Source organism: Apteryx rowi, unplaced genomic scaffold (assembly GCF_003343035.1).
Source record: "Apteryx rowi isolate R43461 unplaced genomic scaffold, aptRow1 scaffold_73, whole genome shotgun sequence".
NCBI classification, from domain to species: Eukaryota; Metazoa; Chordata; class Aves; order Apterygiformes; family Apterygidae; genus Apteryx; species Apteryx rowi.
Window position 1 is genome coordinate 1,400,632 of NW_020451016.1, and position 20,312 is coordinate 1,420,943.

General features: G+C 38.5%; 1 protein-coding gene across 1 annotated transcript in view; it reads left to right on the forward strand.

Annotated features, from left to right (window-relative positions):
* The window catches only part of KIAA1549L (KIAA1549 like), a 68,617-nt gene that overhangs the window by 20,250 nt on the left and 28,055 nt on the right, over positions 1-20,312 (forward strand). The window contains exons 10-14 of the mRNA XM_026087753.1: positions 224-387; positions 6,278-6,468; positions 9,225-9,352; positions 17,225-17,403; positions 18,623-18,840. Of these exons, the coding sequence (XP_025943538.1) occupies positions 224-387; positions 6,278-6,468; positions 9,225-9,352; positions 17,225-17,403; positions 18,623-18,840 (880 nt within the window). The remainder of the gene's footprint in view (positions 1-223; positions 388-6,277; positions 6,469-9,224; positions 9,353-17,224; positions 17,404-18,622; positions 18,841-20,312) is intronic.

The window sequence follows — 20,312 nt, forward strand, 5'->3', positions numbered from 1 at the left end:
GAGAGAAGAGAGCTTAAGGATTTGTGAATTGAGCAGTGTAAGATGTTGCTGATTTATTTATTTTTTACTTCAGAAATCCAAAGATACTGCTAAATTAAAAACAATCCTTTTATACTAATTGTTATATGGAGGCGATTGAAGACTGTACTGGAAGCAATTGGAGTACATCTTGCTTACATAGTAAAAGAAAAGAATACTAATGTTGTTTTGCAATTTTCTGTAGCTGTTGTGAAAAACCCACCGAACAACCTGTGGATCATTGCTGCAGTGCTTGCTCCCATTGCTGTGGTTACAGTTATCATCATTATCATTACGGCAGTTCTGTGCAGAAAAAACAAGAATGACTTCAAACCAGATACCATGATGAACCTGCCTCAGAGAGCTAAAGTGAGTGGCTAATCTGCAGATCAAGGCATTCATTTGTTTTCTGAAATTTTAATTCTACAGATTCTTTGCTAAATATATTTGAAGAACATTTGGAATTCTCATGGTCATTACTCACAGGTTGGATCCTTGTACTTCTGTACTCTGTACTTCTGTATCCTGTCACAGTAGTTACCCTTCTGTTTTACTCAGGACTCATCAAATTCCTTCACAGCTTGTTACTTACTACGCAGAATAGCTGTTACGCAGTGGTGTAAGGCACTTAGCCTTTAGGGCTAAGTATGTTTTATTCAGAGCATTTGAGCTGTCTTTATTCAGGGCATTTGCTTCCTTCATGAAGTTGAGATGCAAATGAGGAAATGGAATATCACGCCTGTGTCTTTTTTTAATAGCATTTCTCCCTTAGGACCTCATTCTCAGTTCCACAGCCTGAGCTTCTCCTACGTGCTCCATGAGACAGTAGGTGAAGTTCTGTGTTTCAGCAGTAGTCCAGACTTAGTCCTAATGAGAAGCGTCCCATCTAGTTGGTAATTCAGAAAAGACATACTTTGAATTTTTCAGAAAAATTTTCCCACTGCTATTTCTCTTTTAAATCTTTTGAACTTTCTAACTCACTAGCGAATATTGTTATGTTTAAACAATCATATTTTCCTTAAACTTACTAACCCATATCAATTATAAGAATTTTTTTCAAATCAGACACCTCTCCAGTTTGATTTTCTCTCTCTAACAGAAGAATATTCCAGAATACTTATTTGTCTCAAGGAATGGGCTATATTGCTATTAGATAGCTCTTAGACTGGACAAACCAAAGTTAGAAGTTTTTAGCCTACAAAGCATATATATGTAAATCATACTGTTCCTTCCTCCTTCTGGTTGTCTTTGCTCTTTCCTGTTGGCATGGGATTAAAATGATAAAATTTGTCTTCGGCATCTTATTGCTATAGACAGCAGGATTCTTGTGATTTCAGCTCTGTTGCTTGCGCCAAAGAACATAGATGGGAGGGAGAGTTGAGGGAAGGCATAATTCATATGACAGCTCTTTCCTCCTCATCTTAGGTTAGTAGCAGATGGGTGGGTGTAGCTGGTGGCAGTTGAAAACATACATTTGTATCAATTGATCAAAAATCATACAAAAAAGACTATTTCATTTCAGTTCCAATATGCTGATCCATTTTGCCTGTGTTATCAAACTGGTRTTAAGACTAGATTGGAAAAAGTGAAACAAACAATATCACAAACACAAACAAAAACTAATACCACTGCAGTGATATCATATACTGTCTCTTTGAAGCCTCTAAAATGCAAATCATTCTCTACTAGGAACCACCACAAATACCATGCACCACTTAATTCTTCTTATGTGCCATCTTAGTCCCAGCTAAAAGAAAAAGTGAGACTAAATTTGTACATTGTTTTGCGCTGGCAATAATTACCAGGTACTTTTCACCTGAAAAAAGATGCAATTTAAAATAAGGCTACTGGTTGAAGTTACAACAGAGAAAGAACTTGAATGTCTTTCAGTATTCCACAGTTGTTTTTGTTCTAAAAAAAAAGAGAAAGTCAAATTTTGACTTTTCCTGGGAAACAAGATTTAATCAGTCTATAATATATGTGGTCAGGCTGAAACCTGTTTAGACAGACTATGTTTATGTTAGCAAGCAATGTAGTCAAACAGAACAAAACAATTGGTGCTGAGCTCCTAGCATCCACTCTATACTCATTTCAGGATATTTTACGGCAGACTTGCTCGAGTCTGTTTTCAGGGACTGAATGCCCATGAGCAACTGGAATGCTGTAGCTGCACTTCTGGAGCACATTTTCCATTTTAATTTCATCTGAAAGGAAAGCCATGAGCTCTGAGATCACTTTATTACGTGAACCAAAGCATGGTCAGTGGAGGTTATTTGGAGATTCACTTCAAAAGTGCACTCCTGTTCCAAACTAAAATGCTAATAAAGATGCACCTTCAGATCATTTTTGGTATATTTTTATAATTCATAAGATATAATTTAATTCATTATATAGAATGTGATGCATTTTGAAACAAAAGCAAAATTGATTACAGTTTAGTTTCACAGGGATGGTTCCATCAAAAAGGTTCAACCAGATCTAGTTTAAGGTATATACTTATTTGTGGACTGTGACAGATAAATTCTACAGCAGGATGGGAATGGACTGATTTTGTCCTTCCTGATTTTAGCATCGTAACTTAAAATAATGCTAAGAAATGTATTTTGGGAAGATAATGAAATAAGTTCATTTTGAAAAGAACAATTTTGTTTTTAATTCCAACATTAGTGGTATCAGGAAGAACAATAACAACCTGAACTGTAATTGCTACATTTCATGCAGTTTGGCAATACAAATAGCTGATGAGTTCATATCTGCCTCACATTTAAAATGAATATATTATATTTCATTGCTTAGAAAAGTGTCTGAGACTGCTTGATTAATGCTGAATCGGTTCTGTAAATGGAGTTACAGCGGAGCGATTTTTAGTTTAAGAAACAGAATTTGCTGTTGAGTTATTGGAGTAGTTTTCTGCTACCTTTTAAATATCCAGTATCCTGTATAGACAGGAAAAGAAAACGTTGTGGGACACACACACCCGTAGATCTCAGCTGTTTTTGTTTCTAGTGGCGCCATTTTATGTGCTGTGACTTCAAAAGTCTCGTGTCAAGGGAGTCAGCAGAGCGGAGCTGCCTGTTTGTTGCTGCAGTCCTGTTGCTGCTGGGAGCAGAGGGCCGCTGCAGTTCTTTGCAGGGGAGAGCTGCCTGCCACATCACCGCGGAAAGCCGCCTCTCAGTGGGATTAGATGCATGAGCGCAGCATAGAGGGGTAATGGAACGTTTAGCGTTAAATATCGTTCTGTGGACTGGCAATATGATATAACAGCAGGATTGCTGCCTGTGCCTGGTAATATAGGAATGACTTTTCTGTTGTAAGAGACTGAAGGCTAAATAAAAAAAGTTTAAAAAATAACCTCTTGTGAATAGTGTAGTTTACAGTATCCTCCTTAGGAACTGTTACATTCTGTTGCCATTCTGAATTGATTTAGCAGTCAGTAACATCTGTGCTAGGTTGAAGGGAACAGGCACTGTTACTGTTTTTTTCAGTTGACTCACCAGTTCTAAAATTAAAAGAAGTGCAAATTCAACTAGGTGAAGTTCTGATGGGAATTTATTTTAATGTTCTTTCAACAGTGTTTTTACTTTGAGATACTGTTTTACTTTGAGGTTTTGGGTAGATGTTGGTTTTTCTCTCTCTTGCTTTCTAATTCACAGCATGCTTTTTTAAAGGCTGTAATCTTTTTTGTCACCTTTCCTTTCTTTTAGAACATGAGAGAATAAGCTTGCAGGTAAACAGAAATAAGATCTGCAGTCTAAGTCCCTCAAGCAAAAGCAAATACTGCATGCCTTGAGAAAACAACCACTATCAATTTGATAAAGGACATGAGAAAAAAAAGACCAGAGAAACTGTGTGTACATGGGTGTATAGAGAAAGGGACTGATCATCCTTTTTTTTTTCTTTCTCTCTCTTTTTTTTTTTAATATCGGTGTCTTTTTCATCATCATTACAAGGAAAAAAAGTGCCAGAAACAACTCCCTATATTCATTCTGCCCTTTTCCTGGCAATGTAATTTAGTAGTCCTATCATTCATTTATAATTTCAAAAGCAATATTAAAACCTGCTAATTCTGTCTTTTTCAGTATTGTGGTCCTCCTGGACACCTATCTTTGCAGTGGAGTGTGTTATAGCAGTGTCTGATCATGATTTAGCCTTGCCAGTTTCCTTTAGGGTGGTAAGGCCACCAGATGGTCCTGTGGCCTTTTACTGAGCAGAGTTCCAAGATCAAATTTTATTTAATACAGTATGCCTGCTGATGAGGATGGCTTTTTCAGCTCTTCCGTTAATGCAGTTTACTCCTAGACATGGTGGTAAGTAGAACTCAGATTAAAAAAAGCTTCATTTTGTTTTTTTGGCAGGTCAGAGCTGCAACTCAGTAGAGTTCTGTAAAAATTCGCATGTTCTCATGCTTGTGGAACTTTGCTTCTGTTTTGTTTTATTCTTTTAAATAAGATAAGAAGCATATGTTGTAAATTATTCTACCATTTTGAAAGGATAGAGGAATACCTGCCTTTAATCAGCTTTTCTGTTTTGTCACCTAGAATAACTAGGATGGTCTTGACTAACGATTAATATAGATAATAATGTTTAAAACCATTATTTTGGTTAGAAATATTAGCGTCAAGGATGGCATGCAGGAGAGTTCTTCCTAGCTGCCCTTCACAGAGCTTTTGTGCCCCTTTCTTCATTTCCTCCCTCCGTAGCTGAGTTGGGGGCTGCCTTCAGAATGGAGAGCGAGCAGAAGGCTGCCATCGGGGGAGATAGCAGCGGGGTTTGCCGTGGGCTGGTCGTGGTGAACTGGCATTTCTCTAATATGTGAAAAGTTCCATCCTTGTAATGTGTGGAGACGTCTGCTGTTCCAGATTAGATTAGATTAGCATTAGTCCAGTTAGCATCTCCTTAATGCATTGAAGCAGCTTATCAGATGAATACTGAGGTACTTCAGCTCATTAGAAGTCATCAGGCTCCATTTAAACAAGAGACTGGCAATGTGATGTAGAACACATGTAAAGCGCATTTTTTTTTAAATAAAAGATAGACCTCAATTTTTCAGACTGAGATTGCCTATGAAATGTAACTGTATTTATAGCTATAGCCCAGATTTATTTAATAAGGGACAGAGCAAGAGGAAGTGTTTTTTTCAGAGCCCATCTTTTTTCTGTGGCATCAGCAAAATTTTTATCTGGCTAAATTTTTTCCAGAACTAAAATACTCAATAACATGACAGGAACCTGAAAGACAGTATTCAATTATTAGGTGTCTAATTTTGTTGTGTTTCCTGAAACATTTTTCTGGCATGAATTTGAGAGTTAAAATCACCATTGCTCACTTTTTGCTGTGTTTTATGATGTTTTTTAGCATTCTTTCAATAGTCTGTGCTTCAGGAAGAGCACCCTTCTAGATTTTTGTAAATGAATTGGATTTAGTGAAGCCAGAACTCCTCTACATTTTTATGTTACATGTTTTTTCCAGAGGTGGTCAGGAATTTCTCTGAGTGGTTTTTTTTTTTTTTTTTTGACAGAAAATGCAGTTTGGAAAGTTAAGTTTTGCTTAAAAGATTTAATTTTTCCATAAGGAGAATCCACCATTTGGTGGCTGCGGTGCCTAAAAAGCATTTGTTAGTTCTGCTTTTTCCCTACAGAGGCAGCTGGGGAAAAACAGCTGGGGTTGGCGCAGGAGGTGCTGAGTGCCTAGCCTCCACCAGCCTGGCTGCAGGGCTCTGCCTAATGCCACTTCCCGAGAGAAACATGGGAAATTGATAGGAACCTTCCCAGAGAGGAACTGACTAAGCAGGAGTAATGTAATTTCACTCTTCTAAAAGTGACCCTTTTCTGGGGAATTCTTCCCATGAAACTTCTGGTTTGCCTTTTTTACTTTGTCTTGATTTGGAATAAATTAATCCCGCCCTCTTTGGAAGCAAAAGATTTTTTTCATGGAGAAAGATTTCCATTTTCTGTATGGCCTTATCTTTCTCACTCATTAATCTTTCTTTATGTTCAATATTCCATTGTCTGTGAAAGGAATTTCTGGATGTTTTAAGGCAAGGAAGAAAGGTTAGCCAAGATCAATTTTATACTAATTAGTCATGTTTAAAATATGTAGAATGGAGATCTCAGCATTGCTTTGTTGCTGAGTACTCTTATTACAGTCTACAGCTTTTTTTCTATAGCTTATATAATTAAAGAAGTTAAGAGGTAGTAATGGAAATTCTGTATTAACATATGATGCATGTTGGAAATTTTTTTCTCCCACTTTTTTGCAGCCAGTACAAGGCTTTGACTATGCCAAGCAACATTTAGGTCAGCAGGGAGCTGAAGATGAGGTTTTACCTGTAACTCAAGAAACTGTCGTGCTTCCACTTCCAGTTAGAGATGCTTCTTCCTCCCAGGAGAGAGAAATCACTCAGGATGGGAGCACCATTAAAACTGCCAAATCCAATGAAACAAGGAAAAGGTATGGAATGAGGCATTTCACCAGAGGGATGGAATGGGGTGCATGTTGCTGGTTGCTTATGAAAAAACTACAGCGTTTGGCACCCAGGCTGTGTATGTGGCAGATGGTTCCTCCACAGATATTCTTGGCATAATGTTGATCTGCACTGGATGTGTAAGATTGCTGAAAAATATAGGATAAAATATAATGAAGTCTTTGAAGATTGTATATGTGTAAAGGAGATAAAGGGGAAGTGGCTCTCATATGCATGCTGCTGTTGTGCAAGAGATGAGTCTGAACTAAACATTGGATGTCAAGCATGAACACAGATCATTTCTCAGATGAGCTGAAAGACAGGACTTCAGCCAGTGTATATTGACATAGCTCTGCTGACAGCCTGCATCACTGCAGGATCACTCATGCCCTCAAGCACGAGGGTTAGGTTATATAGTCCGTATAGGCTAAACTATTTGTCCCTTTCAAAGTCTTCCAATGGAAGATTACTGTTATACCAGCTGTAGGTGCTGGTGCTGTGCTACTACAGGGTAGCTCTTTGAGGGAGCTGTTCTTTAAAATGTTTTGAAGCCTCTCTAAAGCCATGTGTAAATACACATAAAAAATGTAAATCAGCCTATTAATCCTCTAACAAAAATGATTAAGCACTTCACTTGGTTCTCTGGATGAGTTCATAAATTCCCCTGTACTTAATCTGCACATTCTTAAACAAATTTTGATTAACAAACTTGATTCAGGAGTTCACAGGAAAGTTATTCTCATTATAAAATGTGTTGAACCCGTGAAGCTTCTGCGGTGCCTTTCTAAGCAAAAGGTTTCTAAATGGGTCCTTTTTAAGCCAATAGCTGTTTCTCCTTCAGAGTGACTATTTGAGTGAGTGCAAACAAGCAGAATTTTGTTCTTTTGGGATTCCCATGAGGTGTGGCTGGGGGATGGAAAGTGATGGTTTTGGAAGATGACGAAACACTTCATGACCTTTTTGTATTTCCTATTTCATCCAGGCTATTTTGCAGCCTGAAAAGGTCAATTTAAATCATACTGCCATGAAATAGCTGGTATCTGATCAGGACATCTCCTCTGATATTATCCGTGAAGGAAACTTCACAGTTGATAGATGTAATGGTCACTTTAAGAAGATGAGTATTTAGATTGGTGGCAGCAGAAATCATTCTGTGAACTATCCATACTTGTTTCTTTTCCCTGTTCCCAAATGAGGCAGCTTTTCTTCAGGTGTTGGTCTGTCTGTGGATGAATTTATATGCTGGCCTGGGATTACTCATTAGCAGCCATAGAAGGGTTTGTAGAGAAGTACTACTTTTCAAGAATATTAATTCTCAATAGAATTTCCCAGGAAATCACCAAGCTGAGCAAAGGTTGGTTTTGTGCTGAGTTCTCCTAAGGCCCTGTAGTTTGAAAGAGCCTGTGTCAAATCATATATATATATATATATATGTATATATATATGTATTTATTTATACACACACAGAGGCTATCTTCAAAGGAGAGTCCGTAAGAATTGCTCTCCCTCAGTTGTCCCTCTCTGTTCTGACCACAGTAAATGTTCAGACAAGACAGTCTGAACTGGAAATACTTCAAATGTTTCAGGCTGGCAGTATAATGTGGGCAATAATTTGCAGGAGGGTTTTTACAACAGTTTTGCTGTAGTACCATTTTCTGGATTTAAAGCCAGTTGTGACAGCAATAGAATTTGATTCGATTTCTCTCTGTAAACAAATACTTCTGAAAATAGTTGTGACTAAATATATTTTTTTCTCAGATGCAGCCTCTTTACATTATCCTTTAATTGACTGTGACACTTCAGAATAATTAATTTCAGATAGGTGCGTACATAACTATACAGATTCTGTAGATTTTTTTCAGTCCTGTTGTGGCCAGTTTCCTGTCTAGGAACAATGTGGTACCATGTCTTGATGTGGAGTAGCACCAAATCTAACATTTTCTACTTTGGCCTGCGTTTCCCAGCTTGTACACTGGGATAGAATAAGCTGCCCCTCCAAAATAGGAATGGACTTCTGCTGAGAGCTTTCTCCCAAAGCAGCCTAGTTACGCTGCTAGCTCTTGTCCTTCCTAAGGAGAATGCCTCATTGAGCCGGAGCATTTGCAGCGTTTCTGCTCTGACCTCCCTTCTCACCTTGGGGAGGGATCGGTTTCTCTGCAACAAACTCGATAGACAATGGCTGAGTAAAACAAGTATTTTCTTAGACATTTCAGTAAATAATGGCGCTGGCTAAACTGTGTTATATGCAGACAAAAAAAGGAGAATTTTCTTATCACAGCAAGTGTGTATATACAAAGTGAGTGAGTGAATTTTGCATTATGGCTGACAAAATCGTTGAGTGTAAATGCAAGCTAAATAATTGAGAACACTTGAAATTAGTGTAGCCCTATTTATAAAAACAAAGGTCTGCTTTATTTTAGCTGTATAAGTGATGCTGAATTAATGTTTTTTTGCCCTTCGCAATGCTTCTGCTGTTGTTGTGGGGGTTGTATAAGAGAAGCAAATGGTTTCAATGTCACTAAGATGCCTATCAGCCCTGAACCGAATGAAATGTAACATTTGCATACTGTCGCTCTGTTCCTGCTTTTACTGTGTTTCTGTTGTGCAGTTTATTTTCTATCTCATTTTGGTACAAAATCAGACTTGAAAACTCAGTGATGCAAACGGTGCAAATGAAATAACCTTGAAATGAGGTTTATAGAGAAGAACTTACAGTCTCCCTTGTTGCCATGGTTACTTGCAGCAGGTCGCCTAGCCAGAATGGCTCCGTCATCACCACCGAATCGGGAAAGCCCAGCTCAGGCCGAAGCTCCCCGCAGAAAGTAATGGCACATCAAAAAGTGACAAAAGACGAAGGAAGAAAAAGAAATGGTGAGAAGCATTTCCTGATGAAAGCTGCTTGCAGCTGCTCCTATGGTAGTACCCACACAGGCACTAGCTGTGTTGAAGCCATCTTCCTATGTCTTTAACAGTCTTTCAGGCATTTCTTGTTCATATCTGTTTTTTTTTCCCCCTCTACTGCTATAACTATTCCTCTGCCTCACAGTATGATGTTTACTCTTTGTGTGTGGTCCTTTGCAAGTTTTCACTGATTTTTTTTTAGCAGTAAAATAATGAAGACATGATGCTGCTTAGTAGGTGGACTGGGTTTACAGTTTTTTCTGTATAGAGCCCTAGGATATTCATTTGCATTACTGCTGTTGCTGAGTTGGCCCAGATCTGATGAAAATGAATTAATTAAGTAAAAATTGATTTGAAGAGGTGTGAGATTTCTAGAGATTTAACTTTCCTCTCTTATCTTCCTTCTCATGCCTTTTATTACTAACACTTTTAGTGATAGCTCTTCCTACTGCACATAGGATGTTGCACTGAATATTGCTTACAAATCCTTTTTTGATGATGGTGACCTTGTGACTTGGAATATATCAGGAACATCTGATGAGAGAGCGATTTTCTTCCCTTTCTTCCTTGCTTTTCTGTTGTCTGTCTCTCTGCTTATTTCTCCTGAGTTAGAGCTTTGCTTCAATGGCCAGATTTTCCTTATGAATAGGAAACACTCTGGTTGAACTAGAAGATTACTTCTGTTTGAAGGGAATTAAGCTGTATGTGGCCTCATCAGATTCTGTCATAAATAAAAGTCTTTAATTCTTCTTTGTTAAAAATATTGTAGTTTGGAAGGGAAGATTGAGATAAATAGAGAATCTTAGTGTAGGTCTCTTCTCCTTTCTCCAGTAAATCGCCTGTATATGGTCTGTGGTGCATTCTGATGGCAAGCTTGGTATAGCTCCTTGTCATCTCTTGGTGATCATTGTATCTAATACTAACGTGTCAGGCAAAGGCTTGGCTGCTTTAAAAAAGAATCTGGTACAACGTAGAGACAAATACATAGTACAGTAGATAGCCTTTGTTCTGTACAGCAGAATCATACTGCGTTTTTTAAATGTCCTCTGTTCTTTCCACAGATTTACTACAAGGTTCTGTTTTTAAATAAGCTTCACTGAGACTTACACACATTTACAAATTCACATAAAAAAGTGGATCATTTCTTTTTGTTATGTGTTTATGTTATCTCTACTGTTTTCTTCAGACAAAGCTGTGAGTTTCTGTTTGATCTTTCTCAGTGAGGTCTTTTTCTTTCATAATCAGGGTAAAAATCTTTCATTGTTCTAATTTTTAAGGGTCATAATTATTATTTCCACATTTTCAAATATATCTCACTTAGAAGACAAAGACATGGTTTCAAGAGTTGAAAGTTGTATTTTTATGCTATGTTATGTTTTCGTACCCAAGAAAGCCAATATTCAAAAGAAGTTTGAGGTAATGTTTGCACACGCAGGCACAATATTTTAGTGAAGGTATTTTTTCTTTGTTTAACATACAGTTTTTAAATCTTCAAAGAAAATTGGTAATAACTTCCAGTTTCTTGCTGAAAATTTGACTAACACCTAACATCCTGTCTTCTAATCTGGGCTTTACTCATTTATTTGACCTTTTCTCTTTTTTCTCTGCAGAAAGCCTGAATAGCGGTGCTATTTAAAATGATTTGGCCAAGGTGCTCCTTTTTAGGAGCAACAAAGTTGCTAAATGATTTCTAGTTCTAGTGCTATAAGGAAAATGTCTGCAATATATACCCCATTTATGCTATGGATTCTTGTCACTTGTTCCTGTTACCTGCTAGTATCCAGATCCTGAGCTTTTATGGCGGAAACAGAAGAGCAGAATTTGCCTATTAAAAAAGTAATAGTACAACATATATACAAAATGTGAAAAAGATAGTGTGTCACTGTCTGATTATTCAAGCTGTGAAGGAACCTGTATATGAAACAGCTTTTCTGCAGAACCCTCCTTCTGGTGGAGAGGGACTTTAGCTACTTCTAGAGGAGCTTCCTTCGCTCCACTTCCATGGCCCTACAAAGGGACACCTGGTAGTTTCCAGGAACAAATAGGAAGCAAAATAATAACTGTCCCCGGTAAAGAGATGGTGATTGACATGTAAGCATGTGAGACCTGTTTGAGAGAGTTTCCTGGCACAACCTCTTTAGGACAGCTTCTTAAAAGGGAGCCACTGTCACGGGAAATAAATTGGGCTTCCCACCTACCAGAATTTTGGAGCTGGCCTTACGTTTATTCTTCTATGTATGTGAAGGTGCATTTTTGACTTAACCTTATCATGGGAACGTGACTGTACCCTAAAATGATTCTTCTGAGTTATGTGATCCTAAAAGCTGAAGTTGAAAAGTTGAAATTAAAAGGTGAAAATCAAGGTACCCATAAGTTTTATCATTGAGCTTATGTCTTGTTCCCCAGTGCTATGATTTCAAACACTGTTGTCATCTCTGATATTTTGGATTTTTTTGCAGGGATTTATCTCTATCCTGGATGATTAACGCCAGTCAAATATTTTGGCCATTCATCCTTCCAGTTTAAGAAAGATGCTGTTTTTCTCTTAGCTGTTTGTCTGAATCTGCTCCAGCCCTCCAGCATGATTGTAGGCTGACACCTCAAATACGCATGTCAGCAAAAGAAACAGCATATTTTCTTCTCTGAAAAGCAGCATCTTAAAATTGGAATGAATCCCTTGATGGTCACATGTTTGATTTGGGGACTCCAAGTTAGAATGGCTCATTAGTTGCCATAGTTACTGGCCAATTTTAGATTCTATTCCTTGCTGACATTTAGTTACACAGAAAAATGATAGCACTGGATGTTAACTCAATAGATAAACTCTATATGGCTTTTATCAAAATGGACTCCTAATGGAGTATGTCAGCCCTGAAAGTGAACAGTTTGAAACCACTGTAGACTGACAGACTTGACTGAAGACCTTATGTTTTGGAGGATCAGGAAAATTCTTTAGCTGAGCCTTATTTCTGAAGAAAACAAAGCTAAAATCTCTGTTTGTATTGCAATACTGATAATCTTTGATAAGGTAATTGCATTTTTTCCTTTTGATTTTCTTTGCAAAGTGTCTATTTATGCTTTAATAGGAAGTTTCCTTTTTCAAGTTGACTAGTTGTGCTTATATTTACTTTGGACACTTACAATTTAAATCTTTTCTTAAAAGTACCTAGATGCATATATTAGAGGACTGTGAAATGAGTGAAGCAGCCAACAGAGACACTGGCAGCTGCCAGGCAAGGTTTGCAGGCAGGCGTGGAAGAGAGCAATGGGAAATTAGCACTCTCCTCTGCTGTTTCATCAGGGCCTAACACCATTCACGGAGAAGCAAAAGGCAGAACCAGCGAGTACTCAAAGAGCTTTAGTAGCCTCCATTAAAATCTTGACTTTCACCAGCTCCTCACAAAATGAAGCTGGTGAAAGTAGTCTAGTTTTTTTTTGTTTTTTTTTCAAAGTCTGGGTGCTTGATCTTGCAACCTTTACATTTCTATGGGAAATAGACTATAGACAGTCTATTCTTTTCATCCTTCATTCCCTCATCATGAAGTATCATTGCTTAATTTGCCCCAAAAGGGTGTTAGCCAGCCTGTTTTGGGATCTCTGGTCTAACTCTTTATCCTCTCCTAGTAAGCTCCCAGGTTTTTCCAGGGGTATTTCATGACATCTAGCCATACAAAAAAAAAAAAAGTAAAATAATTTAACAAAACCCACTTGTTCAGCTGAAATCCCTTATATTGGCACTAGTTACTATTCCCTTTGGGCCTCCTGGAGGGTTTTATGTACTGATTCTCTTCTACCCATAGATTTCAGCTTGTGTGACATAGCCTAACATTTCCCGCAAACCTTTTCTCTTCCTTCCCCTGGCTTTGTAGAATATAGAGTGCTGTGACCCTGTTAGCATCCTGCTAGTGACAGTGAACCTTTTGTTTCGTCAGATGTAACCAATGCCATTTTCCACTGCTTTCCCCACTTGTTTTTGGTTTGCAAGAGGCAGCCAGGTGTTATAATCTGTTCTGTGAGCTTCCGTGAACACTTCTGGGCCCCTTCACACTCTTACAAAAGCAAAAGCAAGCACTGCACTTGCCTCTCTCCCGGGAGGGAGAATGAGAGAACCAACCACACGTCTGAGTTGTCCATAATGTGTGACTGGGGCCATATTCAGTTGCTATATTCACAAGCACAGTAGAAGAACTTGCATAGCAAAAGAGCTGTTTTCTTGATGTTTTTAATTTCCTTACTCTTTTTTACAGGTAAGTATTTCAATCTTTCTTTTCTCCTTTCCAACATACTCTAATTTGCSGGGGGACGATGGGAGAAAAGACAAGATGGAGGGAAGGAGAAACAAAAGATGAGAAGTCTTATGGGTCCTTTACGTTGGGATCTTAGACTGACAAAAGTATAGTTTATATTTTTGTGTATGAATTAGTAAATACATAAAAGCAGAATATTCCACATGGCCATTTTTTTCTTAAATGTTCAGAACTACAGTTTTTTAGCATCTTTTCTGTTGGCTGGAGAACTGGTGACATGAGTAGTTAGCACCACCTGCTGGCATTATGTTACAAAAATAGTGTAGGTCCACACAGATATTGGAGATTGTAGTATGCCTTAAGCAGCTTTAGTCTATCTTATCTTGTATACTAATAGCTGTAATGATGTGGAGGTAAACCTTCAGTGCTGGTCCTGGTCTCCAAAACCCAGTGCCATACTGATCTTCCTTACAGTTGACAATCTGAGTAAATGATTGGCTTGGAGATATCTGCATATACCCCAGTCACAGGAAGATTAGGAGAAGTAGTTCAATCTCAGTGGATCATGCAGCATGGGATATCTAACACAAGATGTTACAGAGAAAGAAAATTACTGTTAAGTTGGTGAATTTTGCCCTTTTCCCCCACTGAAATTTTAAGTCTTGCTTATGTGTGTATGCACACAGTGCAAACAAGAGCGGAGGAACAATGAAGGCATAAAAATGTTGGAATTCATCTCTTGCAAAACTGAAATTGAAAGCATTGCTTTAAATATCTGTTGTTAATTATAACAAGCAGATGTGTTCATTGGGAGTATCTATAAAGAATGCCTGGACAGTTTTCTAAAGTTTCCTGTGATTCACAATCACTTGCCCAGCTGAGACATTCAGATGGATTTACTGACTTGCGTGGCAGGAATATACAGCAGAAACAATGCTCAGGGGCTCCTAGTTCTCTGTGAACTCCCTTTGGTTGGGTTGTTAATTTTGGAGGTTTAGTGGTGAGGAGAATTCCAGCATGTTGTAAACACTTTTTGTGACTTCTCTAGGAAAGAGACAGGTAGGAGCAAATATTAAAATTCCCGCAGTACTTGCATATGGTTCACTGCCGATCTAAACTGTAGCAGTGTGCCAATAACTACAGATCACAGTCTCCCTTTATCATTCATCAGTGAGAAAAGGGCAATGGAAAAAACTACGTTTATATTGTAGGTGCCATTTAATGAACAAATGCTGACCTAAGGTGGAATAAACTTTCAATTTCTAGTCCTACTTGGCTGTTATATCCATGTAAATAGCACTACAGTAGATACAAGAGATGTGCTCACAAAAATGGGCTGATAGTGAGTGTGCTCTTCTGTGTTAGTTAACCAGAGCAAAAGTAGCTGTCCTCTGTGATTACTGCTTCTCTTTAATTTTTCTTTTTATTTATCGAGTCTGACAACCAGAGGAATTCTGTGTAACTAAGCAGCACTCCCGGTTTCTGATCCTGCAGTGAGCTCAGAGAAGACAACCCACGCATCTGTAGCTAGTCCTGCTCTTTGTGGGTGCCTGGAGAGCACTGCAAGTCTGAGGCCTCAGCACGCACACAGTTCTTCTGAAACATTTTGGGATGGAAGGACAGCTGTACTTCTTTTGCTCTTTCTGCTTGAAGTAGGACACGTAGTGGATGGTTGAAAAGAATCTTGTTCAGCAGTTTGATGCCTAGCCCTCCCTCCAGGGGTTTTCAAGCATGCCCAGTTCAGGCAAACACTGAGACAGGTGGTCAAGGAGACATGGTTCCACAACTTCTTGGTACTTGGGCTGCTGCTTAGTTACTGCACAAGCTCATCCAAGTTGTGATCATCAGGCAAGACCATCTTGTCTATACAAAATACAATTATGACATAATCTTTTTMTTTCTTGGAGGTAATCCTGTCACAAATGAGGCACCTTCTTAGGGCAGCACAGAAGAAATTAGCACTCCAGTAGCCTTTATTGTGCTGATTCAGTGTACAAGTTTTATAAGATGTTTAAGTTGTGTCTGAATTACAGAAAAGACCTATATTCCAAAACTGCATCTGGTAACTTTCATAAGAATTAAACTGGTTCAAAATACTTAGGGGGAAGAATATACATGCCTCACTTTATAACCATTGTAATGTAAATGCTTTTCTGCTCAAGGGTGATCGGTGGTATGTAGGTATCTTGTCATTCATCTGATTTTGCTTGTGTGAAGTCCTGACTCCATGGCAGTCAGTGGGGGTTTGGCTGATAATTTCAATGGGCCAGGCGTCTGATCATCTGCTCATTACTGTAAGCCTACAAAATTCAGTGTTTGAACAACCCCAGTAAGAGCAGAGCATTCCAGACAGACTAAAAACTGTTTGTCATATTTGGACAGTTCCATGAATCCAGAGGGACAGTATTTAACTGCAGAATGATTTAACGTGTGTATTTCTCAAAAGCTCAAGTAATGTCAATTCCAGTTTACAGTGAATATAGACAGAAAGATAAGCTTAGTGGGTTCATATTTTATGTTACGACTATCAAATATTTTCTTACCAAAGTCATAGTGGTCTAAACTGCTGAGTTTATACAAGTCCATTGTAATTTGCATGAAGATTAAATATTAAAAGAGAGTATATTTTCAGAGGAAATAAGTTTAGAGCAGACCACTTCATTCTTTAGCAGAGGATCTCTGCTTCTGTCCTTTAGGAGATGGAACAAACATTCTTCTGTTTAATAGAACAGTGTTTGCAAGAATCTCTTTGTGGAATTTGTGCTCATGCTTTTCAGTCATTCTTTTTTCTAAAATGAGGATAAAGTTAGGTTTAAGATTCCACAGCTGACAAAGTGGTGCAGGTTTAAAACAAAATTTGGAGAAGAAAAAGCCCAATTGGATTTGAAATTTCCATTTATGTAGAAATCTAAAAATAAAGATGCTTAACCATGCTATTTAATTTTAAAGACTTTCAAAAGCCTTCTCTTTTCTTAACAAAGTCTAACAGTGTAACTTTACAGTCACTTGAGGTATTGCTTTGTAAAGCAAAAAATAACATAAACTTAGAAGCCATTAGTTTCTTAAGCATGCTTTAATACATAACAGCAATGCTTTCATTTTAACAGATGGCATTTTTAGTAATAGTAACTTTTGCTAAAATCAGTAGATTTATTTTCAAATTTTGAGAAAGCCCGAGCTCTTGCAATATAAAAAAATGAAAAAGAAGCGCTGTGGAGATCAGATCAGATGCAACTGCTGGAAACTTCCATGTATGTGTGTGCACATGACATCTTTTCCATGCAAAACCTAGGGAAAGATGTACTTTGCCTTTCATTGTAATTTTCTTGCTTTTTGTGTGTCATTCTTTTTCTCCTTCTCATCTTACTAGCACAGATTGGAAATCAACGTTCTTCTGGAGAGTGCCAGACAATCCTTTGAATATTTAATATTATCTGTAATCTAAGGGATTTTTCCAGTGTAAAAGTCTACCGGGTCTGCTGCTTGAGTGTACTGAGCAAATTATTAATCTAAAGCATGTGCTTGTTGAATTTCATCTTGAACATGCAGTAAAAATATTTATGTCTTTATAATGAATAAGTTTGATGTGCTTTAGTGCCCGTAAGTGATGAAGAGGAAGGAGGCATTCTCTTTGATAACATTGCCAAATCTGCCATTGATCCCTTCGACACCTCTTCTGGATCTGTACAGCTGATAGCTATCAAACCTGTGGCACTACCTGCTGTTCATGCTGCATCAGAGAGAAGCCAGGAATCTGCCATCATTAATGGAGAGGTAAGGGTGGTTCGGTAACACGTCAGCTCTTTCCTTGGCTGCGTTTCCTTGCTACATTCAAACGTAGCAGAATCAGGCCTGTGATTGTTGAGGGCTGGTTGGAGCACTTCACCCTGGTGCTGTATAAAGTCCCACTCGCATTGTAGACTCGGAGGTCTGAGAACTTAAGGTCTGCTCTTTCATAATGCACTTAAACATGATGGCGACAAGCCAAAGGGGTTTCTCATTTGCAAAACTCACACTGCAACAGTCATTTAAGAATCAGCCAGAATCATCCTGTTTTACTGTTTAAAACCAACACTGAGAGTTGTCATTAGAAACAAAGTAAGAGACAGTGTTGTCAGGCTTCCCATTTGGACCTCGATTAGAGCAGTCTGTCATGTTCCCTTTTGTACGTGTATTTTAAGCCCTGATGTGCCACAGACTTTCTAAACTCAGAGCAAAGGCTTATTTAGAATTCAGCACCTCATTTCTGTTAAGAGTCAGTTATCAGGAAAACATTCCTAATGCTGTGTTCTGCTGTACATACGTATCTAGGAATTTGTGAGAAGATTATAGAATTTGACTCTTGAAGCAGAGATTCCAAGTAAATTGCTCATTTTCACGCAACTGACAATTTGAAGCAAGAGTGAAATTTTCATGTAGACTCCCGTCCCTTAGGAGCATCCAAAGGAACCTGACCTGTAGCAGGTCAGACCAAACACCCTTTTAATTCAGGATCCTGTCTTTGACAGTGGCCCACAACAGATTTTCAAGGAAGACTATGATTAAGAGGAACATGTGATGAAATTTCACCAGAATACTTTGCCGGCCATCCGTGACTCCTTGTTCAAGGCTTTATGTAGTCAGAGGCGATGTCTGTACTTTCTGGACCCTACTGGATTTTCCGTTGGTGAATTCTCCCCGTTGTGCCCAAAAGCAAGCGTGGCATTGGGTCACGGCAGTTGGCTAATATCATCAGTGTTTTTCTTCAGTGGGTGTGAACTGAGTCACTGTTGTGATGGTAGATAGTTTTTAGGCTAAAATTATTTAACCATCTGCCGAGTCATAAAAATACAGCAACTCTGTTCACTTGCAGTTCCTCACTGCTTACAGATGGCTTAGTGTGGTACAAAAAACGCTCTGTAAAATGACACATGCAGTGCATCGAACACTTTAACAATACTGTTTTGAAATAATCAGCCCGGCACCATCATTTAAACGTCTTTTTGCCTTTTAGGTGAACAAAGCTTTGAAGCAGAAGTCTGATATAGAACATTACCGCAACAAGCTGCGCTTGAAAGCCAAGAGGAAGGGATACTATGATTTCCCCCAGGCTGATAGCAGCAAGGGGCTGACAGAGAGAAAAAGGATGTATGAAAAACCCCMAAAAGAAATTGACCACATTTTGGATCCAGATACAGATATATCATCTCCATTTGCTGAGCCTAAAAACAGGTGAGACTTTTTATATGCAAAGTTATTCATCTGAGAGGAAAGTTGCTGTCCAGGGGTTGCAGGGAATCAATAGATCTGTTCTTAATGAGGAAAATGTTTGTTCATTTTGATCAGCTGATCCCTCCTACTTTATGAAGAAAATTGATATAGCCTGTGATTATTTATGAAAGTATGTCATTTGATAAAACTGCAATGTGGTTAAAAAGGAATAAATGGAAAGGCAAAAAAAAAAAAGTGAAGGGACTGTTGCAAGTTCTTGTGAGTCATTTTCAGAGTAGTCTCAATAGGAAATGTGCTAGTAATTTTTTGGTAATTAAAGTGACCAGGAAGTTAGCATCTGATTTCATTCTTTTCCAAAGTTCAGTGGTGTTGCAATCTATTGTTTTACTTCTATCTGTCATTATTTCGATTCAGGTATAACTATTGCAGTAGGCATAAGATAACACAGCCAGTACATTGTCCATATATTTCAGTAAATCCTGCAACGTCGTCTGTCAGGATGTGTATGTACCTTTTATTGGTGATCTTTCAGGGTGTCTGACAGAGAGTCATAATTTGCTCATCTGTGATGTGCAGCAGGCATTTTGTATAGCAATACTAATGCTTAGTTAACAGTTTGTGGTCTCTTGAAGATGGCATACCAATAGTGTCCATCCCTCTATTTTAGAAAAAAGAGGTGGGAGAGTACAAGTTACCTGCTGATTCTGTCTGAGCCTACTGTAGATGGGTGGGCCTGCTCTGCTGTTGGTGCTCTCTGAAACACAAACTGACTTGACAAAAAGAGGAGATCACACCAATCCTACCCCAACGCAGCCCAAAAGAGGAGTGGCACAATATGCATATTCCTCTTTCTTAGGGGTCGTGGAGGTGTGAAGCGGGGAGAATTATTGGAGAGTGTGTTTGCCATTACATGTCCTACCACAAGGGCTCTGATTTTTGCTGCAATCAGGGACCAGCAGCTGATCCAGGAGAGAAAAGCAATATTTAAGTACATTTCCCCTGGAAATTCCTCATGCATTGAGGTGGTGTTTCTTCTCATCTTCTAGAAAGTTCAGACCAAAGTTTTCTTGTGAGCTTAAATTGTGACTGCAATCAAAGCATCAATGATCACACAGTTTTTGCACGCAATACAGCTTCAGCAATTACCCCAATACATACAGATGAAAAAGACTGTAATGGGAATGCTGAAGCAGTGTTGTGCACTGGTCAGAGTTGCACTGGTCAATAAAGAAAAAAATTCTGACTGAACTGTATGTTATGCCTTAGTGGAGGGTCTGGGGCATCATTTCCTTGTGCAGGCTTCCAGTGAGGGAGGATTAAATTGCTCCAAATGCCCTGAAAAGTTAAGATATTGAACCTTAGTGCACAGCAGTTCTATTCTGTCTGCACATATAAATGTGCAGGGAATATAAATTAAGCAAGTAGAAACTTGGATATGACTGTGTGCTATACATACAGTGAAGGGCTGAAGC